At 45.4% G+C, this 24,965-nt stretch overlaps 1 protein-coding gene across 1 annotated transcript in view; it reads left to right on the top strand.

The window, feature by feature from the left end:
* The first annotated feature begins 1,698 nt into the window (after positions 1–1,698).
* The window catches only part of rxraa (retinoid X receptor, alpha a), a 188,068-nt gene continuing 164,801 nt past the window's right edge, over positions 1,699–24,965 (top strand). Inside the window, 1 exon segment of the mRNA XM_083793072.1 lies at positions 1,699–2,098. Coding sequence (XP_083649198.1) covers positions 2,071–2,098 — 28 coding nt within the window. The 5' untranslated portion in view covers positions 1,699–2,070.

The following is a 24,965-nucleotide window of genomic DNA, read 5'->3' as shown; positions in this document are numbered from 1 at the left end:
AACTCATTTAGGATTGAGGCCGATAACAAACAAAAAAGTATTCTAAATCACGACAGTTTTCTCAGTGGTGCTCAACCTTTTTCATGTCAAGGACCCCCAGAATTATCTGAATTTGGCCGTAGACTCCCACCTGTTGAACATGTTGTTCCAGACACCTCCCCCCAGAAGCAAAGATTTGAGTTAAAAACGTTCGCTGTGAAAGAATATATATTCAATGATTTGCGCCACACTTTCACAAGTTTTCAAAAATATAGCAGATCTACAAGCTCGTATGAGCTTGTACATCTGCTATTTTTTCCCCCACAGCTAAAGTTTAAAAAGAATGCTTTAAAAAAAACAGCAAAAGGGGTTCCCCGCCCAGAATGAGTTAAGAGGGAAACCAGAGGTGTGCATGCTTGTGCTCCTTCGACTTCAAAACGGCCTCAAACAACTCTCTGGGCCAAAGAAAGGCATCTTTAACTCCTCTGAAATGTATACCTATATAAACGCACTCTTCTCTTCCATGTGTGCAGCCGCGTGCACCGCAGCGATGAGGGATGGGAAGATGGAGGCAGAGATGGATGTCGTTTGGATTAGAGATAAACGGCCAACAATGCCCCAGAACAGAACTAGAACAGAGGCAGGGTAGAAGTGGGGAACAAAATGATGGAGAAATGATGACCCACCCACTGTTCTATATGCAATGTCAGTTATGTATGTTTGTGGGCAGCAGTGGCTCAGGGGTAGAGTGGCCGGATGGTAACAGCAAGGTTCCCAGTTCGATCCCTGTGGGCTCCCCCAGAGTTGGTGTCGAAGTGTCCTTGTGCAAGACTCTGAACCCCTAATTGCTCCTGGTGTGCTGGTTGGTGCCTTGCATGGTTTCTGCCACCATCGGTGTATGAATGTTTGTGTGAATGTAATGCACAATCTACAGTATGTAAAGCACTATATAAATGCACCATTTACCATTATGTAAATTGTGTGCTGCATAGCTCGAGGTTTGTGTAAATCTTCCCTAAAACTATGATACACCCCCCCCCCCCCCAAAAAAAAATGATGAAGATAAATATGTATTGTTATTATAATTTCACTTGTCAGCATGATGATGGCTTTAAAATACTGCCTTTGAAAGCTGCCTTTGCCTTTCAGAGTAGACTCTTGATTTTGACCGTTTTTTCATTTTCTATTAGGCCTAGTGTTTTTTTTTTCTTCCAACATCTCTTAAATATATCTTTTTCCAACAAATGTTAGCCTTTATACCATGACTGGGTTAATAGCTTTTTGTGATTAATACCTTTGGTTGAAATATTTTCGTACCAGACCAATAGCCTGGTCCAACAACATATATGTGACCTGGTTAGAATAACTGCGATAAATAGAACAAATAATCATTTCTGATTAGAAGCAGTCCAGTTGTTGCTCATGGCCATAATATGTTCCCCCTGGAAATATGTAGGCATGCATAGGCTACAAAAAAAAAACCCTGCTGTCGACTTTGGATCGATTTGCACACAGCATAGTCAACACATGTTGTTAATCCAGCCATTCAGAAACAAAGAGTGAAAGTATTCAAGTTTAGGAACAACAGCAGCCCTCCCTTTATAGTCTCCCCTCCCCTCCCCATGCTTTCCCCAACTGGCGTCGTTGCAAGTTCGCTGGCGTGTGTGGGAGTACCCCCTGCGTGGGTCCCTTTTGCAGTGCAGATCCAGTAGTTGGAGTTGTTGTACACCAAAAGAGTGTGTGTGTGTGAGTGTGTGTGAGTGTGTGTGTGTGTATGAGTGTGTGTGTGTGTGTGTGTGTGTGTGTGTATGAGGCGAGCACACAGCTGAGTGAGCAAACAGAAGAAGTAGAAACATTAGGTTATACCTTTTTGAGACTATCACAACAACATCCCGCTTTGGAAGACTGGTCCTTTTTTTGTGGTGGTGTATCGCTTTGGACCTCGACCCGTCCCTGTCAGTGTGTTGCCTGCCCCGCCGTCCTGTTGACCCAGCCAGCGGTGCCCTGGTGGTGGTCGGAAGGCAAAGCCCGAGAAGAAAAGTCCCAAACGCGGTCGTTTCAGCTGGCATGAGCTAACCCACTTCTTTAGACATGGAAACCAAACCGTTCCTTTCACTGGGTGAGTTTGTGTGTGTGTTGCTTGCTTGTTGGGTTGGTGATATACATATGTCCAGTCAAGTCTTTAGTATCGCTGACATGATATGTGCGATATTGACGTGACTTTATGAACAGCATATCATATCGAACAGATGAATGTATGTGTGAAGAGTGTGCCGTTGCACCAGTGCGCCTTTTGACAGCGCATGTGGATTCGCCAAAATGCAACGACATGTTGGTTAAACAAACGCACAGTATTGTTGTGGTCGGTGGACATCGTATATCACGTGTTATTTTGTACAAGTATGTCTACGTGATGGTGTTATCGCGAATATCAAAGTAATACACTGCGAGTAGAGTGAAGGGAATACAGGGAGACGGAGATAAGTATGCCACGCCGCGATGCATGTCAGACAGTCAGACATACGCTCACTTTCGCTCGGAGCTCTCCGAGTGCTCCACTATCTGAGCTGATGACATTCGCTGATACGATGACATCTCATTTATGGGAGATAAGCAAGAAAGAGCAGCGGCGGTGCGCATTCCGTCCGGATACACGACACACACACACACACACACACACACACACACTTTCATTTATCCATTCCATTTGGAAAGATTCCGCTTATTATTCCACCAGAAAAAGGGGAAACGGCACAGCTATAGAGAGAAACCGGCGATCTTACAGTCGGTGTGCGTTGGGCTAGCTTGTGTATAATGATGAACAACTTTTAGCGGAACAATTTTGCTACATTTACTGGATTTGTGGCTTGAAAGAAACCCTTGTTTTGTTACTTTTAAATTTGGGCTTCACAATATACTGCATTCTGTGCGCAAAAAATAGCCTAGTATCCTATAGCCCTGGTAAAGAGATAGCCTATACTGCAAATTCGGTTTCGTAATGTTAACGTACAGTACGTGATGCAGTCGTATTCTGTTCCCTTTGTAAATATTTAGTTTCAGTGAATCGAATCGGTGTCCTTATACCCTCACTCCCACTAGAAATTTAACTCCATCAGGACGGCACAAGTAAAAGTTGAACTTCAAACCCAACGTTGCTCATAAAATACTCATTCCTGCTCCAGGCTAGACTCAACTGTCTCTGCAGAAAATGGCCAGTAAACTAATTAGCAATCTATCCAAAAGGCAGTTGATACAGTGATGAGATCTAGCATGTGGGTGGTACAGTATATAGGCATATAGGTGTTTCTAGTTAAGATGGGGAAGATATTTTGCATCCTAACTGCGTTGACAAAATGGTACATTAATGAACACAACACGTGTGTGTGTGTGTGTGTGTGTGTGTGTGTGTGTGTGTGTGTGTGTGTGTGTGTGTGTGTAGGCTGTGTTCAATGCATACTGTTGGGCAGTGGCTAGTCCGAGCTAATGTGACAGTGAGGGACAAGGAAATGCAAAAACTATGTACTACATGCAATGCAATACAAAAAAACTTCTCCAGGTACCACTGACTGCAGTCCGCGTGAAAGTGTGTCCTTGTATTGATATTCCATTCAACTTTTTTTAAATTGCGATCCAGGTATTTTGTTGTTAAAGCTGAAATGTAAGATGAGTTATTCGAGTGAACGAGTGTATATATGATCCTGATGGAACCCATATGTCAGTGACTTCTGATCACAGTGAGTGATTGTTAATCATTGGTTCAAATTGTGTTACTTAAATCTCTCTCTCTCTCCTACGCACATGCTCCCTTTCTGTCCGTCTCTCAGTCTCTCCTTATCTCTCTTAGACGCGCGTGCATGCACACGCACGCGTGGCGCACGCCTACGCACACACGTCGTACCCCCCCTTAGCGCGCAGCCACACAATCGCACAACACAAGCAGACTGTACTGTAAATCATTAATGGACAGAGCTACTGTACAAGTCTGTCAAAGTGAACAGAGCACACCTTGTCCCCTGGAGCAGAGAGAGAGAGAGAGACGTAGCCTGTGAGAGCTGTGGGCGAGGAGCAGCCCTGGCCCTGTTATTGTGTCTGCTTCTCTTTCATGAGGGCGTCGTGTTACACCTTGACACACATCATCTAGCCGTCGCCACCACCACCACCGCCGCCACCACCGCCACACCACGCCGCGCAGCCGAGAGTGGCGGTTGGAGTTCTGAGACACCCGGTGCTGCTACTATCTCCGATTACAGAGGCCCTATACTATAGTATACTCGCCTGACACTGTCACCGCGCCGGCACCCCCTTTTATGTGGGCTTCCCAGAAATATGCTAAACTGCCACCATTACACAAACTGACAGGCTGTTATTACAGGTGCACGGTAGAAAAGAAAAAAGGGGTGTGTGTGGGGGAGACCATTGATTTAACTCAAGAGGAGAGTATGTACACATAGTAACCAAATGGACCCACTGCTACAGTACCGGGGTCCATTTGTGCACTCTCTCTCTCTCGGGAGCTGCAAATGGATGAATAAACAGTGAGGATTTCACTGTGTGCTGCTGTGCCAGTGTTGTGTATCCGTGTTGGAAATGATTAAAGTCCCGGGCAGCTTAAATGTACACAGACAGAGGCTCCCATGCATGCAGAGTTTAGGGGGGGGGTACAGTACACATACGGTATACGTATACTGTAACTTGAAGCAGGCAGCATGTGTGTCGGCCAAATTCAGGCGCCAATAAGCCCCTCTTCTGGCGGCACTGTCTGTTCAGCGTGCGTTACACCGCTGTACATGAATCACTTAACAACTCTATACAGTAAAAAGTTACGTATATATATATATGTTGCAACTGTACTTGGTATACAGTCTACGCCAAATCTCCTTGGTGTAAAAATCTACACACACACAAGCTTGTAATGTAGAGGCTTTGGGGTTCACAACGTACGTGTTTTTAAGCGCTTCCAGCAGTGTGTTGTTGTGAGCTGTAGTCGATCAGCTCTTCTCACTGCGGAGCATGAATTAGGCATTTACAATGGAAGCGGTTGGTCGTGTGTGTGTGTGTGTGTGAGGCAGATCACGATGCCTCCCCGACTACTGCAACAGTGTTGTTTTTGGCAGCAAATTTCTATTTGAGACATTTTTGTCATATATAGTCTCTTGAATGGTTTTCATTGACTTTTAGTCACATTTCAGTCACCCGGAATGTTTTAGTGTTGGTCTAGTTTTAGTCGACTGAATGTCATTTTGATGATGGCTGATTTCACACTTGCTGAAAACAGCCGATCTACAAGCTCACGGCGCGTTTTGAGCTTGTAGATCGGCTGTTTTCAGCATGCAACCGAGTGTAAAATGACTTGTACTGGATCTCTAGTCCCTTCCTAACATTTCAGTCTAGTTTTTATTTGTTGACAAAATCGACAGTATATTATTTAGTCATAGTTTATAGTCATCATGGCTTAGTGTTTTATTTCGTTTTTATGTAGTTTTTGTCAGTGAAAAAAAGGTAGTCGACGAACATTTTCGGTCGTGGTTTTAGTCGACAAAAACAACACTGTACTGCATTCGGCACGTTCTGTTGGCTGTTTTCCTTCTCCTCCTCTTCTGACGGAGCCGTGGTGACGCTGCAGCAGCAGCAGCGCTTTATTGCGAACTCCTCATTTGTCGGCTCTTTAAATCACCATTTATACATAAACTTTCCCCCGTCAGAGGTGCACTCTGGCTGCCAATTGTTAATTGGCCCCGCTTCTTTTCAAGGACGCCGCTAACTCTTGGCAAGTCCTTGGACCGTATCGATTAAAAATAACCACCTGCCCGCCGCCCGGTGCAATTATCCGTCCCGGCTGCCGTTTGCTGCAGACGCATTAAGGATTCTGACATGTAAACCGTTGGAAATGACAGCCAGCGCATTTTACAATTATAGATCGGTTGTTTTCCCCAGTGATGACGACATCCCCCCGTGGCGTGCCGCTGTGTCCTGTTTATGCTGATGTGCTGCCCTGTGTCTGTTAGCCCCCCTACGCACGCACACGCACGCACACGCACGCACACACATTTGCTCTTTGACATTAAGCTATGAAGAATGACTGGCAGACAATTAGTCAAACGAACATGAACCCAATCTTTTGAATAGCACCAATAGCTCATATGCCTATTGTGTGCAGTATTATGTCGAGGAGAATGGCCTCTTTTGGGAGCGTATAGCCTTTCTTTGAACTATAAACATGTCTAAGTCGGCTAAGCTGTTTGCTGATAAAATGGCAGCTTTTCAGCATGGCGTGTTATTTCTATTTATTTAAACCAAACCACCTTGGTTGTCTGGCATATCAGACCATCTACTATCAACTTCTGACAGTTCTGAGCCCACTTCAGTCAAGAGTTTATCTCCAGAAGGAGATGGCCACCGTTTAGAATTATACTGACACACCCACATTAAATCATACTATATATGCTATCAGATAAAAATATATATTTGAATGATATGAATGAAGAAAACAAAAAGAATAATGGAAATTAATATTGAATATCTTCGTAAATATGTTCGTACATGGTAAGTGGTGTACCCGTAAAGGGTCCGTTTGGTTAATTTGTACACTCTCAGAATAACATTGAACAGTTTCTCAAAGTGGCATCCAGGGACCCCACCCGTTCCTTCCCACGGTTCCAGAGGGTCCTCAGCAGAATGAGGAACGGTTTAATTTCACTATCATTTCACTGGATAGTGAAATACTGAACTGTGAGATACTGAACTGTATAATAGTGACTCTGTCACAGTGTTGAGTGTTGATTTCGTCGACTTAAACTAAGAGGAAAAATGTTCGTCGACTACCTTATTTGACTAAAACATAAGCATCTATTCTATATTGGAGAAGTTGTACCCAACACATGGCAAGAAACCCAAAGCCACAACAGCTACGTCGCTATTGCAACACCCACAACACCATCTTACACACTACACCCACACACACTCACACGGCAGTGACGTCACACACTTACCTTCGCAGTGTTGCAACGCTATCTCCTCCTATCGCGCCAAACGCCAAAACTTCGTTCGAATTCGCCATTTCGCCTGCCGAGTACTTTTCATTGCGCACACACACACGCACACGCACACACACACACACACACACACACAGGAATAGCCGTGCAGCCTATACACGGCGCCAGCGAGACAGGACGTTATAATCTTGAGTTTAATTAAATAACTGTCTTTCTCCGCATGCGCACGTGCGCACACAACATTATTCAACTGAAATGCGTAACGCCAATATTGGGCTAATATAGGTAATATGCTACCAATATGTGGGTAGCCTACAGGGAATTACCCACGGAATGAATATATATATATAATCATCTATACCAGGGCTGCCCACACTTGTTTTACTTCAGAGCTACTTTCAAAACGACCAGCAAAATAAAACTATCATCCCATTGGTTTTTATTTTTGGTATTTGACTTTGCTACTGATGATTGTACGCAACAACAAGTATTGCATTGTGTGTTTGAGCTGACAGGCCCTTTTTGATGTCAATCAAGTCATCTCAGGTCATCTCAGATGCAAAAATCGTTTTTATATTAAATATATATATATATTTAGGGCCATGTCATGTGGTCTACCTGCAAAGCCTTTGTGATCTATACTGGTAGATCCTGATCTACCTTTTGGGCACCGCTTAACGTCAGATCAACCGTTTTGTCGGTCAGCGCCAAAAATGCTCCCCGACAGCATAATCGGAGCAAATACTGGGCAGTGTGTATGAGCCATAAAGTGTTGACTACACTACACTAATAAGGACACATAATAATAACTAATAACCCATCCGTTACTACATGTGGAGTCAACTCCCGCAATTTCCTTCTTCCCATAGTGCGCGGCAAGGTAACTCTGGGATGAGCGGCCGCAAAGCGGCCGCGAAATTCTAGTAAAACATAAGACTAAATAATACTGACAATTTCGTCAACAAATAAAAACGAGACTAAAATGCTAGTGTACAAGTGATCCAGTATAAGTCATTTTACAATTAGTCGCATGCTGAAAATAGCCGATCTACAATCTCTGCAAGATCAGCTATTTCCAGCAAGTGATTAATTATGACGGCATCAAGGCCCACCAAAATACATTCTGTTCGGCAAATCAACTGTAGATTTAGTCGACTAAAATATTATGATATTTAGTCGACTAAAACTAGACTAACGCTAAAACATTCCAGGTGACTAAAATGTGACTAAAACTAAATGAAAACTATTCGAGAGACTATGACTAAAACTATTGTGCTGCCAAAAACAACACTGCTCTGATCATATACAGGTTTCACTGTGTCCAAGGTACATCTGACAGTTGTACTTTACTGAATCAACACAAATCTTCTCTTTTAAAATGGGGGTCCACGGCCAAATACAGTAATATCTACATTTGGGGCGGACCTCGACGTGAAATCGCTCGGGTGGAGATTGATAGACAGACACGTATTGTTGCTTAAAGGCAGAAATGGAAGCCGACCTGTTATTTTCCCCCTTGAACACGGCTATAGCCAAAGAAAATGAAGCCATCGGTTGTTAAAGGAAATCTTAAATCGCTGCATTTATTTTTTCCCCCCTCTCCTCTCCTCTCTTCACAAGGCCTGATTTGCACATTAGACTTGGTGCTGCCTGTTTTGTCTGCTCCAAAGGCATGTTTGACCACCTGTTACAAGGAAGCGTGCTGTTATTCTTGGGTCCAGTGCTCTTGTCGTGCTTAAAACATCCCACCGTTAAACTGTTGCTAGCTGTATAGCTGCTGCTGGATTCTGTGTGAAGACACCTCCGACTAGCCCCCCCCCCCCCCCCCCCCCCCACCCCACCCACAGCCCCCCATCCACGCCGCTCAACCACCAAAAAAAAACCTGTGAAGTTCATGGTCTTTGATGAGAAAGTGAGTGTGCGTGTGTGTGTGTGTGTGTGTGTGTGTGTGTGTGTGCGAGTGCATGTGTGTCTATGTAGGTGAGTGGTTCTAAGGGAGGGCTACATTCCTTCTGTGGCAGTAACTCAGGAACAAAGGTAATACTGGGAGAGGCTGTGTGTCTGTTGGTAGGGGTCTGTGTGTGTGTGTGTGTGTGTGTGTGTGTGCGTGCGCGCCTGTCGCTGGGTGTGGTGGGTGGGTGGGAGTGGGCTGGTGGAATTGCAGCGGCAAAAGCATTTGGCCAAGTTTGTCTTTTTACGGCCGTCCGTCCGTCCGTCCGTCCAGTCCTGTGCTCCTGGTGCGATGCCTCTGCTCTCCTTTTGAGAGAGAAGGGCTGCAGCTGTCATTTTTATTGGAGGAGTTTTATAGCGAAAGTTAATGGTTTAAAGTGACAGCTCTCTCTCTCTCCCTCTCTCTCTCTCTCTCTCTCTCTCTCTCTCCCTCTCCCTTTTGCCTGTGAGGCTAGTTGCAACTCCACCAAATCAAAGAAACCTTTGCTCGCTTCCCTTGTGCCCACCGCCCGCCTTTTTTTTCTCTCCTTCCTTACCCCCTCCAGTGATCCCTGCTGACATCTTAACCCACATGTACAAGAGAAATAAGATTCATAGCCCAATTATGTACGGGAGCTGCATTTTATTTATTTATTTATTTTTGCCGCAGTTAACGGCCATTATAAGTCTAGACGTGTGTTTTTCATAGAATAATCCGACTGTGCTTGAAGCTTGAACTCTTCCTGCCTAAAAAAAACTAGAGTTGTTTCGATACCGATACTGGTATCGGTTACTCGGATACCAACGCTCAAGTACTCGGTACTCGGTACCCGATACTTTGACCCGAGTATACAAAAACATCCAATTGACACTATAGGCTGAACGAATGCAACGGGGAGCAAGTCTAGATCAAGTGTAGATCGGAGATCCATCTGCATCTATGGTATACTCGGTATCGGCGAGTACTAAAAAAGTAAGTACTCGTACTTAAAAAAAGGCATCGGGACAACTCTACTAAAAACAGACCTCAATGGGAAGGGGGGGGGGGTGGAGAGGAGAGGAGGGGGCACACCGTTTAGCTTGTGACGCTCTCTCTCTCTCTCTCTCTCTCTCTCTCTCTCTCTCTCTCTGTCTGTCCAGATCAACGTTGTTTACGCTCTAAACATAGTACACAAAAAAAGCAAAAATCTGAAAGTGCTCGAAGGCTTCCAGGCGCGGGAGAATCATGGAATGACTCAAAAAAGGCGACTGGTTAATTATTTGTGTTGGGAGAGAGCTCCTTGCTTGCAGGAGGTCTTTATTGATAACGGCTGGACTGAACTCTGCACCCCAAAACTTGACCTTTGCTCCCTGCGTGCTCTATCATTTCAGGAATTCCCCTCTGGCATTCAGTCTGCTGTTTTAACCATCCAGAGACAGTAGCATCCACTTTGTGTCTGATAGATAGATAGATAGATAGATAGATAGATAGATAGATAGATAGAGTGGTTCTCACAGTGGGGTCTGGGGATACGCAGGGAGGGAGTTCCAGGGGGTCCCAGCAAAGCATTGGCTAATTGAAGAATTATCTTTGAAGAAATGTAAGAAAAAAAAGCGGAATAATATTGTTTTGAAATCTTTTGTGGGGATCCCTGGCACTGCTTGGTCTGCGGCCAAATACATGAAATCGGCGGTCCTTGACATGAAAAGGTTTGAGAACCGCTGGTGTATATCTTAGATGGTTTAGATATGTTTCCGTTCCATCCTGTGAGGGGCATTCAGTGGACATTGCAGCCCTGAATTATGAAACGGAGGACAGATGCACACGGGGTCTTACCTGGCCATCTGGCACAATTTGCATGTGAGCTATATTAACATATGAATATATTTTACAACGTATCTATGCTGCACTGTATGTATATGAACCTACCTTTTTGTTTTATACTCCATTTATTTATTATTTGATTTTAGATTCAAGTATCTTTGTGGCTGAAACACATTTTGGAATAATTCCAAAGTCTCAGGGTTTTATTATTGTTGGTTGTTCAGTTTGTCTCCATTGGCTCTCTGTGGACTGGCAGTATTCAGGGTGTCTCCATTGACTCTCTGTAGACTGGCAGTATTCAGGGTGTCTCCATTGGCTCTCTGTGGACTGGCAGTATTCAGTTTGTCTCCATTGGCTCTCTGTAGACTGGCAGTATTCAGGGTGTCTCCATTGACTCTCTGTAGACTGGCAGTATTCAGGGTGTCTCCATTGGCTCTCTGTAGACTGGCAGTATTCAGTTTGTCTCCATTGGCTCTCTGTAGACTGGCAGTATTCAGGGTGTCTCCATTGACTCTCTGTGGACTGGCAGTATTCAGGGTGTCTCCATTGGCTCTCTGTGGACTGGCAGTATTCAGTGTGTCTCCATTGACTCTCTGTAGACTGGCAGTATTCAGGGTGTCTCCATTGGCTCTCTGGACTGGCAGTATTCAGTGTGTCTCCATTGGCTATCTGTGGACTGGCAGTATTCAGGGTGTCTCCATTGGCTCTCTGGACTGGCAGTATTCAGTGTGTCTCCATTGGCTCTCTCTGGGCTCACAGTATTCAGGGTGTCTCCATTGGCGTTCTGTGGACTGGCAGTATTCAGTGTGTCTCCATTGGCTCTCTGTGGACTGGCAGTGTTCAGGGTGTCTCCATTGGCTCTCTGTGGACTGGCAGTATTCAGTGTGTCTCCATTGACTCTCTGTGGACTGGCAGTGTTCAGGGTGTCTCCATTGGCTCTCTGTGGACTGGCAGTATTCAGTGTGTCTCCATTGGCTATCTGTAGACTGTCAGTATTCAGTGTGTCTCCATTGGCGTTCTGTGGACTGGCAGTATTCAGTGTGTCTCCATTGGCTATCTGTAGACTGTCAGTATTCAGTGTGTCTCCATTGGCGTTCTGTAGACTGGCAGTATTCAGTGTGTCTCCATTGGCTCTCTGTGGACTGGCAGTATTCAGTGTGTCTCCATTGACTCTCTGTGGACTGGCAGTATGCAGTGTGTCTCCATTGGCTCTCTGTGGACTGGCAGTATGCAGTGTGTCTCCATTGGCTCTCTGTGGACTGGCAGTATTCAGTGTGTCTCCATTGACTCTCTGTGGACTGGCAGTATGCAGTGTGTCTCCATTGGCTCTCTGTAGACTGGCAGTATTCAGTGTGTCTCCATTGGCTCTCTGTAGACTGGCAGTATTCAGTGTGTCTCCATTGGCTCTCTGTGGACTGGCAGTATTCAGTGTGTCTCCATTGGCTCTCTGTGGACTGGCAGTATTCAGGGTGTCTCCATTGACTCTCTGTAGACTGGCAGTATTCAGTGTGTCTCCATTGACTCTCTCTGGACTGGCAGTATTCAGTGTGTCTCCATTGGCTCTCTGTGGACTGGCAGTATTCAGGGTGTCTCCATTGGCTCTCTATAGACTGGCAGTATTCAGTGTGTCTCCATTGACTCTCTGTAGACTGGCAGTATTCAGTGTGTCTCCATTGACTCTCTGTAGACTGGCAGTATTCAGAGTGTCTCCATTGGCTCTCTATAGACTGGCAGTATTCAGAGTGTCTCCATTGGCTCTCTGTGGACTGGCAGTATTCAGTGTGTCTCCATTGGCTCTCTGTGGACTGGCAGTATTCAGTGTGTCTCCATTGACTCTCTGTAGACTGGCAGTATTCAGGGTGTCTCCATTGACTCTCTGTGGACTGGCAGTATTCAGTGTTTCTCCATTGGCTCTCTGTGGACTGGCAGTATTCAGGGTGTCTCCATTGACTCTCTGTGGACTGGCAGTATTCAGTGTGTCTCCATTGACTCTCTGTAGACTGGCAGTATTCAGGGTGTCTCCATTGGCTCTCTGTAGACTGGCAGTATTCAGTGTGTCTCCATTGACTCTCTGTAGACTGGCAGTGTTCAGGGTGTCTCCATTGGCTCTCTGTGGACTGGCAGTATTCAGGGTGCGTACAGCCACTTCTTTTGAAGTGGAAACATGGTCTCTGTGGGGATTTGTCCAGATCACACTCATAATTCGCACTGAGAGGAAGGTCGACTTGCCCTCCTATAGCCAAGCTCTCTCTCTCTCTCTCTCTCTCTCGCTCTATCTCTCTCTCTCTCTCTGTTATGTGTATCATTAAGGGAGAGAGAGAGAGATGGGGAGGGAGACAGGCAGAGAGCATATCAAATAGAGAGGGATGAGGCTGAGAGAGAGAGAGAGAGAGAGAGAGAGAGAGAGATGCTGACAAGGGAGTGAGTGAGAGACAGTGGATAGAATTGTGGATTTATTGTTGTAATGTAAAATTAAATCCCCCTGGAGCACCCTGTACAATAGAATATAAAAAAAGCGTTAGTCACCGTTCACCGACAGCCATCAGTCATTTTAGCCTGTTATCTCTGTTATCTCTGTTAGCCTGTTATCTCTGCTCTCCGCTCCCTAACGCTTAACTTATGCTCCGTCGTGTGATGAAGTCATCGTGTGCCTAAAATAGCCACTATCTCGCCATCACGATCAGGGGCTGTGTTTCGGGCCACGCGACTCCAGTGTAAACCAGGCTGTACGAATGCTGAAATGGACGCAATCTTAATCAGCAACAATGACTGTGTCGACGACGACGTACGTGTCTTACAGCCCAAAGCTGTAACGCAACGGAAATATCCGCGCTGGGGTTAGGTTACCATAGCAGGCCATAATGAAGTCATCATGAGTGTGAAGCACGTGTGTGCGCTTTGATGGATACTCACCGGGGGAAAGATGAAGATCCTATACAGTATAGATCTCCCCGTGCTCCGTCTCCTATAGCTGTTAGGTTCTCAATCTCAACAGTTTCTGGATCGGTGCACTCTTCAAAGTGTTCCTCGGCCCACCCATCTGGCCAGTTTGGACCTTATTCATCGATATCGAAAGAGAAAATAAATCTTCGAAGATCTCACGTTTTTATTTTCAAATTCACCCGTTGGCTGCCATGAATTAACGTGTCTATTTGTTTTTAACATGAGTTGTGGAGAACGGTGTTTTGCTCCCCTGTATGCCCAGTGTGCTGTATGTTGTGGAAGTGACGATAACATTTGATTGATTGATTGATTGATTGATGCACAGGCAGATTAGACACGCCAACGGACCGACATGCAGAAACAACGGTCGGTGCTGCAACATGTGCTGCTCCGTGCTTGCGGTTATAGGGCTAGGTCTGGTTTTGAGGTAGAGGTTGTCGGTCTAATGACAGTCGGGACCAATAGTATCATGTCTAAACTAAAGCCTGTATACCGCCATGAACGGAGACCTTCGCTGTTTGAACGTTCTATATTCATTCAATTAGAGAGCGCGCTATACTACTGTCCATGAGCGTCTGTGTTACGCAACAGACGCTCAGAGGCAGAGGCATCGCGAAGTTCAGCATAATGGCTCCTCCCTCATTGACTCCAACGTTTAGTATAGCGTCTTTAGCAGCTTCTTCCACAGCCATTGTCATCGGCCCCCGACGAGAAGCAGAGACCAAAACAAGCAAACGATTAATTCATCGAGTGACTGGAATGACTCCCTCCCTAGTTTAAAGCAGCAACGTCGAACAATGTCACATCTTTTCTTTTTCTTCTTATCGCGGCTGACTAGTGAAGTCACAGGAGTTTTCTCTTTTTTTTTTCTTTTTTAGATTGGATTAACCGTGGATCATGAGCTAATTCTCGTGCTCTATTTATACGCGTGTGACACACTGCTGGAGGTGTTATATCACTCCATATAGCATGATCAAAAGCCGCGTGTTGTGTTTGATGTCAGAGGCTGAGCGCTCGTCACGGATGTATAGAGGGAGAAAAAAAGGGGGAAATCCACCGTATGGCAGGTGTGTCTCTATTACACTCCCTTTCTCTCTCTCTCACACACACACACACACACACACACACAACACACGTAAACCTTATGGACACCTATGCAAACGGAAATAGAGCAAGGAAAATTACTATAGCGGGGTCTTTGAGCCAGTTGGTCGTGTTATAGTGTCACAGCACTGTGGTGGTGCTTGAGAGTTTGAGACAAGGTGTCGTTATTAGCAGGCCCCTTCCCCACGCACACACGCACGCCACGCGCGCAGCCAAGCTATACTATTGTCTGTCACCTTGGCAGACACGAAGCACTTTAACTGAGTGTGTGTGTGTGTGTGTGTGTGGGGGGGGGGGGGGGGGTGGGTGCAACCAAAAATTGCTGGGCACTTGGCCATGGAAACATCACAGCATGCACCACACCTTTGGATAGGGTGTGCGTTTGTGTGTGTGTGTGTGTTTGTGTGCGTGCGTGCGTGCATGGCGTGCGTGCGTGTGTGCGTGCGAATGAGCAGGAGGTGTACTGTATGCCTGGAGTCCCCGACTTATGCAAACACACTCACACTATAGTGCCGCACAATTAATCGAAAAAAGATTTAGATTGTGTAGCACTCCTTGGCTGTCATTTTAGTTACTTTTTTTTTAATTATTATTATTTAGGGGCACTAGACCCTCCTACATCCAGATTTTGGTTACTGTCCACAGACTTCATCTTAAACAAACATTCAATTCCCATTGACAATGAATGGATAATTTTACGTCGGTGTCTGAGCAAATAGGCTAAATAGGTGTCTACTATTATATATATATACTGTATATAAATTAATATTTGCATGGAGTGTTGAGAATCGTTATCGCTATATTTTTGTGGTGGAAAAATCGAGATTCACATTTGAGCAAGATTCACGCACGCACACGCGCACAGTTATTACCTATTGATTGTCTCCTATCTGCACAAGAGGATATCTATGGGAAAATTGAAATTGTTCTCTTGGAGTCGATCGATTGATTGATTGGGTGACTCAGATTTTACAGAGGCCAATTCAGAATTGCAGCCGCCCGTAGGTGCCCTTTGAGAGCGGTTTTGAAGGAGTCAAGGGATTCACATGTCTTAATGGCTGTTGGTAGGGCGTTCCACATTTTGGTGGCATAGGAGCGAAATTAATTTAGTCCCTTGTTTGTGCCGGATCTGGGTTGCACATGGTTTGTTGTGCTCCCTCTAGTGTTGTGGGTGTGGACTTTGTTGACATTAAGGAAGTATTTAGACATGTACATGCGGGTATCTTGGTGGTGTACCGAATCTTGTGGACCAGACCATCACAAGATGCTATACTCTGTCTGTCGTAAACACTTAGCCATTCCAGCCTGTCAAAATGGGCAGGGGTGAGGTGGGTTCGGGGAGTAGTAGCCTGACCAGTTTGTTTTGGGAAGTCTGGAGCCTATAGTTTTAAGGGCCCTTTGAGGTGCTGTGGTACCAAGAGGTGCATGCATAGTCCAAGAAACCTCGTACAAGGGCTCCTGTTATAGGGTCTTCAAGGTGTTTTTGTTGACCAGTGAGGAGATCCTGTACAGGAATGTTGTTCTTTGGTTGACTTTTTTTTATTACGTTGGTGGCCATTTTATCACCGGAAAGATTTGCCTCCAGGATGAAACCTAGGTAGGTAATTTCATCTTTTCTTGTGATAATATTGTCCGTTTGTCACCCACTCTATAACCAACTGTCTGCCTTGCTGAATGCATTGTGCTGGGCATGCAATAATGTGGTTGTTCGTCACAGACGAGAGGAGGAGTCTGTGAGCCTTAAATGTACATGGTGGTTCAGCTTAAACCCGGCAGACCATCAGATTAGGTGCTGTGATTGCAATTAGGATAAGCAGGAGATCCCATTACAGGAGGCACCCAAACAGTGTTTGGATTACCAATGAGACGGTGGATCTACACACAGTAAACAGTCATTTATCCATGGGTGGCCCTGAGAGAATACAGATGTAGTAACCAAATGGTAATAATACTACTACTAATAAATAATTTAGTCACTAGTCCTTCTGGGTATTTCTCTTTTTTTTCCCCTCTTTCTTTTTGAGCCTCCTATATTTAGCTATAGTGTAGATTTTCGTCTTACACAAAGGAATCGGCAAATTTTGTCCTACACAAAGATTAAATTCCCATTGACAATGAATGGATGATGTACGATGATAAGAGCGCCCCTCACTTCACACGGGTGTGATTTTTCACTGTACATTTGCAGATCATAATTGTCTCCACCAGGCCTAAGGCATGGGGAGAGAGTATGTTTTGCACTCCGTCCGTCCGTGTGTCCGTCTGTACGTCCACTAATCTCAGGCACCGCTTACCCCGGTTCGATGCCACATGTTTAACACACACTCCCTGGATGCCAACGATGAACCTCTGCCCCAAATATTCCATCCTAATTGGCTAACATTGGCTTTCAAAGTTTGCAGGATTGGCCATTTTGTAACAAAAAGCCTCAAATCATGAACGCAGCGTGCAATTTACATGAAATCTTTCACAGACTTTCCTACTATAGGCTGAGGAATATATCCCACCCTTTTCACATTGGCCTGTTATAGCGCCACCAACGGGTGGATTTTTGGCACAAAATGCCTCAAATCATCCAATTGCCATCAGTGGTGTAAGAACAAATGTCACCCTTTTCACATTGGCCTATTATAGCGCCACCAGGAGGCCACAACCTGACCTGGCCTGGTGGAGACCTGGCCCCGAGGGGCACTTTTTCTAGTTCAATAATAATTCAGGTTGTGCCATGGATGAAAAAGTTTATATTTATAGGGCTGACCTGAGCCGAAAAAAAAGTTTGGGAACACACACACACACACACACACACACACACACACACACACACACAGGTTGCACTGTTATGTACCATTTTCTCTAAAGGACTAAAAGAGAGGGCATGAGGGGAGATACAGTATAATGTCCCCCCCCCCCCCAAAAAAAACAGAATAATCCCAGCGTTTCTCTCTGGAGAAAGTAGAGAAAGAGTGATTAACTGTTTGTTGACGCCTGCAGGTCTAGCATGTTCATACATCCGCCCAGACTGTAGCCCCCCTCAGCTGCGACACACACACACACACACACACACACACACACACACACACACACACACCTGCATCCTTGTGTACACACACACACGCACACACACACATGTGCTCGCATATATATATATATATATATATATCGTTGCTGTCGCAGAGCAGAAACCTTGTATCTCCATACTGTATTTCAACTTTGTACGCGTTTTCGTATACAAGAGCATCATCGCACAAAAGGTGTGAAAATAGATAGATCTGCCCAAGCGTCGTCATATGGCGTGGAGCTTGCAGATGGGCTGTTTTAATTCGTTTTTATAGATTTATTTTATTTTCTTCACTAACCAAAAAGTGGTTTTGGACATGAGGTTTCCCACCCGACAACAACGGCATAGTGTATACGCACAGTCGCACGCACGCACGCACGTACACACGCACACACATGCGCATGCACACGCACACACACACAGTCTGAGCAGAAGTCTGGAGGGCTTTGTCACCTAACCAGGGTTAGACACTCTGCTCTGGCTGTCTGGTTTCAGGCATGTTTTCAAGGTGGAATGGTGTTTAAAGGAAGGGGAGGGGGAGTCTACTGTCTACGTTAAGGGAACGGTTGTCTAGCACAGTGGTTCCCAAACCTTTTTCATGTCAAGGACCCCCAAATTGACACTAATGAGCCCCGCGGACCCCCGTTTGAAAACATAATGCCAGGGACCCCCATGAGAGTAGTTTTTACGGCTCTAGCAGTGATTCTCAACCTGTTTTAATTTCAAGGACCCCCCAGTTTGACATGCATTAGGCTACGGACCCCCATTTAATGGCATTTCTATCTCGGAGACCCCAATTTATATTGTAAAATCAATGTAAATGTAACTCTGAGAGTGTACAAATGGAAGCCAAATGGACCCGTTCCATTTGTGTACACACTCAGAGTTACAGACCCATGTAAGGGTCCATTTGGTTCCTAACTATCATTTAGCTGGGGACCCCCTGGAACTCCCTCAAGGACCCCTGGGGGTCCCCGGACCCCACTTTGGGAACCAGTGGTCTAGCCTACTACTAGGGCTGCGGCTATCCATTATGTTCATATCCATTATTCATCCACTCCTTTTTCCATTAATCGAATCGAGTTATTTTATACTTTTTAGCGAAACGGTGTTGTGCGAAAAACAAATACTGAAACTAGCAGACCTTGTACATTTTTACGATTTGGGATTTCTTTTCCCTTTCTTTTTAAGATTTTCGCCTATTATCACATTGCCACAAAATAGGGATTGCTTTTTGACCATGGATTTGGTTCGATTCAATGTTGCATCCCTACAGGCCACATAGAGCCACTCTCTCTCTCTCTCTCTCTCTCTCTCTCTCTCTCTCTCTCTCTCTCGCTCACCATTGAGAGAATGCAAGTCGCGTCGTTTTCCGCCCGTCTGTGTTTGGCTGCGAGGGCTCTTTTTAGGTAAATCCCTCCACCCTTTAGACTGGGCCACCTGGGGGCATAGAGCAATAGGCTTATCTTATCTTCTCATTCAATGGAAACACCACTATAGCCAGTCCGTGAAGGCGAGGACAAGAGAGAGTGATACTGTGTAGTCGTGTGTGTGTAGTAGACTGGGGATATAGAGCGTCGCAGTCCCGCCCCCTTTCAGAGCGACGAGTGGCCCAGGAAATGATTCTCCATTCATTTTCTCCATAGGCTTTTCAAAAAGTATTTATTTAAAGACGGTTACGCCGCGGACAAAGCCAACTCGGATCGTGACAAATCATGACAACAATTACAATGTTTTGGGCCGATCAAATAATTAGTAAGAAGAAAAACTAAACAAATAGTGTTGTATCCTGCCTTTTTATTTTCTTCTTTCAAATTATTTGATCGGCACAAAATATTGTGTTTGTTGTCTTGATTTGTCACGATCCGAGTTGGCTTTGTCCGCGGCGTAACCGTCTTTATATAAAGACTTTTTGAAAAGCCTATGGAGAAAATGAATGGAGAATCATTTCCTGGGCCACTCTCGTTCTGAAAGGGGGCGGGACTGCGACGCTCTATACTGTAGCGCATTATGAGAATCGTATAGGGGGAGAATTAAACATAAGTTATATATAAAAATAAATAAATGAAAAGACTAACCCATTAGATTAGAAGGAAGATGTCGATCACCAGAAGCGAGAAGTAGAACGTGTGTTTTCAATTAGTCTAAACGTGGTTAAAGTGGAGTTTTAAGTTTTACGGGTTTATATAGTATACGTTTTAGGAGGGTCTGATTAAATTGATATCTAAATATTGAATCAAGCGACTTAACAATTGCTGCGGTGGACACACAAAAACCCAGGTAGACATTGGAATGACCAACAAAAATGTTTTTAAGTGAAATACCCATGAGTTATTAAGTTGTTTCTTATTGTTTATGCATCTGGTGCTTTTATTTCCCTATACTTGTGAAAGAAGTGTATTCACGGGGGTGACTGTGGCCGTTACCCTGCCACCAAGAACAAAAAAAGAAGTTCCTTCCTAACTTCCTTTTCTATCAGTGACTACAAATCGTCATTAAATTGCCCCCCCCCCCCCCCATTTTAAAAGTGTTTCTAAGTCACATGAACGAGAACAAGTCGAAACTCGCCTGTAACATATTCGCTTCCCCTGTACAGTCCTTTGTTGTTCGCATACGTTTTTTTTTCTTCTTTTCTTTTGCTGGCCGTGGTATGAGCATATTATGGGGGAGTTGAGCAATCAGGGTTTTACTAGACATAGACAGACAGGCAGGCAGGCAGGCACTGTGTGTCCATGCCTTTGTCGTCAGCGCTCTACATACCAAAGTGCTGACATTTGCCTGAACAAACGGCTCTGACAAGTTCAAGTGTCACATTTAGGACGCTTTCTTGTGTTTCAACCCGGGATGGGTAACAGGAGAAGTCCTTGGATTATACAAGGCCAGATCAGAGACGGAGCTGCCGCGGCAGGGCACGTGAGAGAGGCTACTACTGCACTGGTTCTCAAGGTGCGGGTCCGGGAACACCAAAGGGTCCTTTTTGAGGGAGTTGATTTAGCTGATTTAGCCGACTACATTTTGGCAGGCCTTGATGCCGTCGTAATGACGGTTGCCTGCTGAAAATAGCAGATCGGCTATTTTTCAGCAAGTGTAAAATGACTTATACTGGATCTCTTGTCCACTATAGTCCCTTCCTAACATTTTTGTCTAGTTTTTATTTGTCTAGTATATTTAGTCTTCGTTTTAGTCAATTATAGCTTAGTTTTCATTCAGTTTCCATTTAGTTTTCGTCAGTAATTGTCCAAAAGAAAAGTGTCACGCAGTCCACCTGTCTGGAAGCATCTGCATTCGCCATGTTCCTTCACTCTAAGTCAGTCAGGTTGTTCCTTGAAGCACATGAAAACCAGTGCCCTGATTAATGTCACAATAGGCAAATGTTCCGCAAAAATGTGATGAGTATTCAGTAAAGAAACTGGCTAAAATAGGTGAAAATGTTGTGAAAATACCTGTTCTGCAGCACACAAAGTGTATGTGTGTGTGTATTGTCTGGCATCGTGTGTGTGTTTGAGAGAGAGAGAGAGAGAGCATGTACAGTATGTACACTACATACTGTACATACGCAGACTGTGTGTTCTGAGCGGACCGGGGTGGAGTTCCCGTTGAAGAGTGATCCATGAGGCAGCATTACGGAGCCCGTTGGCAGCGCACCAGAGCGCCGTGTGTCTGCGAGAAGAGAGGGGAGGTCACGGGGTGGCTGCCGGGTCACGCTCCCTCCGTGGGAGAGGAGAGGAGAGGAGGGGAGGGGAGAGGAGCGCCACCGCTGAACGTAGAGGCAGCACTTGTATGGAGGGAACAGAGAGAGAGAGAGAGAGAGAAGAAAGCTGGGGTATAGCGGACTGTGTGTGTGTGTGTGTGGGGGGGGGGGGGGGGGGGGGGAGATAAGTACAAGGAAGCAGGGGTGTTGTTTCCCCTTTTTTCCCGCTTCAGTCTCTCAGCGGGATTGTGGGTCTTTTTTTTCCCTCCTCCGTCGTTGTCTCTTAGCAGCAGCGCGGCTATTGTTAGAGATGGAGAGTTAATTGTTAATTGATCTGGCGAACGATAAAACAATGCTGCTATACGTCGCACACACCCCTCGACACATGTGCGTGCATGCACGCGCGCAAGCGTGCGCGCGCCGTATAGAGAATGAGAGTGGATGTTTATTACAGGATCTTAGTGGATGCTAAGGTGCCCCGGGGACTATTAAAGCCCCTGCTTTAAAGGAGCTATCAGGGAACACTGTTATGAAGAGGGGAAGGGGGGGGGGGTAGAGGGGGAGAGAGAGAGAGAGAGGGAGAGGGGGAGAGGGGGAGAGGGGGAGAGAGAGAGAGAGAGGGAGAGGGAGAGGGAGAGGGGGAGAGAGAGAGAGAGAGGGGGGAGAGAGGGGGTGGGGGTAGGGAGAGAGGGGGAGAGAGGAGAAGAAAGGGAAGAAAGAGAAGTCCTTGGAACGGTGAGCTGAGCTGAGGGAGGGTGAAAACGGAATGAGCACATCTGGACTGCCTCAACGGCATATTTTAGCAACATCTGGAAAAATTCCCAGGAATTTAAGGGTCCCCTCCTTTGATTTCAGTTGTGTTTTCTCTTCTAATTCCTCTTCTTCTAAATGTTCTTCTGAATCTTCTTCTAATTCTTCTTCTTCCCTTAGTGTCCACTACTTTATCCTCTTCCTCCTCCTTGTCTTCTCCGTCGTCTTCTTTGTCTTCGTCTTCTTTCTGTCCACAAAGTTGTGTCCTTCCCAGCGTAGCAGGCACATAAATGAGGGGCTTAGAGGTGCATGTGTGTGTGTGTGACTGTGTGTGTGTGTGTGTGTGTGTGTGTGTGTGTGTGTGTGTGTGTGTGTGTGTGTGTGTGTGTGTGTGTATTAATGCTGGTTGAGTCCTTCCAGATTTTATAGCAGGCCAAATTGGGCCCATGTGACCACCTCCGTTATGCAGGGCCGGGCTAATTAGGTGGCACAGAAGTGCGAGGGCGTCCGGTTGGTTGGTTGGTTGGTTGGGGGGGCTGCTCTAGACCCAAACCAGACCTCTTCGTCCAAAACACAACTCCTCGTAAAAAAAAGAAGAAAGAAAAAAAAACCCTGCTCCTTCACCTGCCAGACTGTGACACGATGCAGCTATTAATCAAAAGTGCGGAAAAAATAACAGTGTTGGTTTGGTTTCCAACCATAATAACGAAAGCACAAAAAGGAAAGAAAAAGAAGAAAAAAACGACCTGGAAACATTATCAAAGTGCTCTATTGTTATACCGAAACACAAACAATGCCTGCCCTTGTGCTTATTCGAAAACATGAATCGTGCCTCGTGTGGGTTTTTATTGGTATCGGAAGAGATGTTCGACGGAGATGCAACGCATGAGCCTCCCTTTGAGGTACAAACGTCCCTAAGGGGACAAATAAATGAAAGACCCCCCCACCCCCACCTCTCCTTCCTGCCCAGTATCACAACAACAACAACAACAACAACATCAGTGTACATCTTTAGCAGCTCATAGACCTCGTTGGGAGTCCATGACAACTTTGTGTTCAAAAGCTTCATCGCCTCATAGATGCACTGCGATGCACTCTGTTCATCGGTCATTAACATTCCAACGAGCTCAGAGTACCTTCTGTTCCATACCTGGGCGAGAGAGAGAGAGAGAGAGAGGCTGTGTGAGCCTGCAGAGTCTGACAGGCAAGGTAAAGTGAACCCGGGGCGGGGGGAGAGAGAGAGAGAGAGAGAGAGGAGGAGGGGGGACAAGTGCCAAGGTACATGCTAATGTGGAAGACCGGGGCTGATCAAAAGAGACACATCATGCCTCTCTCTCTCTCCCCTCTGATGGGCTTACTGATGCCTGCACCCCCATCCCCCATCCCACCTCACCCTTGAGAGATACACACAGGCCTGTGATCAGAGAGGGAATGTGTGTGTAGGAGAGAGAAAGTGTGTGTGTGTGTGTGTGTGTGTGTGTGTGTGTGTGTGTGCGCGTGCATACAGAACTTTGTGTGACTTTGTGTAACTCCTGACTTTCTCCCATGATTGTGCCTCTTCTGGGGGGGGGGACAAAATAATGATATAATATTCCTGCTGTTCTTGTCGTCCGCATGCAGTATTTATGTAGTGTAAAAATAGATATTCCCCATATAGACATACAGCACGTATGTACAGTATGTATGTAGGCCTATTTCGAATCCGCAAAATTCTTTCAGATATGTTTTAGCTACTCTCAACCAACGCTCTTTCTCCCAATTACATCCGTTGTATATTATTAAACATAATTTGAACTCTTAGGCTCACAGCGGCACACCGCGTTGCCGGATGTCGGCAGTTTAAGTGGTAAAATGTCCCTCTGTTCGGTGTGAGCGCCAAGCTATTTGCACACGCGCACGCACACACACACCCGAACGTGCACTGAACATTCATTAATAGCGTCAGCTCTCCTAGAAAGAAGCCTTTGCACCATGGTTAGGTCCTAACTACAGGATCTGACAGCAGGGGGTCTACCTCTCTAAAAGCAGGGGGTCTACCGTGGTTTTCGACCCTTTTCATATCGAGGCCCATTATTTATATTCTGCATTTAAGCCACGACGGGCCACCATTTGATGACATTTAGGGCTCCATGTTCGCACTAAACCCCTTATCCCTAAACTTATTTTTTTACTATTTTGCTAAACATTTTTGAATAGTTAAAATTGCCAGTCTACAAGCTTACAACGTGTCAATGTAGATTGGCTAGTTGAACTATTCAAAAAGGTTTTTCAAAATAGTAAAAAAAAGGCAAAGAAGTTTAGGGATAAGGGGTTTAGCGGTGACGAAAATGGAGCCCTTAGCCTCTCAGACCCAAAACGAAAGAATATTTAGTTACTGTTGGATTTGTTCTCCCACAATTCCATGCTGTATTGACGTTGTACTAAAGGAGAGATAGCGGGCAAACGAACGAAATAACAATCATATTACATTCTCTAATTGTGTGTAGACTTCTTGTAAATTAATTAATGCGGGTGATTAACAATAATGTAACTCTCGAGAGCATAAAATGAACGCTCTCAAAGAGTCAAAGATCTATAAGGGATAATTTGTTATACCAACATAAATTTGGCACGTACTGTAGCACTTAGCCCTATAGCCTCGACGACCTTACAGGCGTACGCAAAGGCTCAATTTATGTAACTTCGATGAATGTTATGTAGACACTGACATACAGT

The sequence above is a fragment of the Protomyctophum parallelum genome, assembly GCF_964188405.1.
Source record: "Protomyctophum parallelum genome assembly, chromosome: 21".
NCBI classification, from domain to species: Eukaryota; Metazoa; Chordata; class Actinopteri; order Myctophiformes; family Myctophidae; genus Protomyctophum; species Protomyctophum parallelum.
This window is presented reverse-complemented; position numbering and strand designations above follow the sequence as displayed.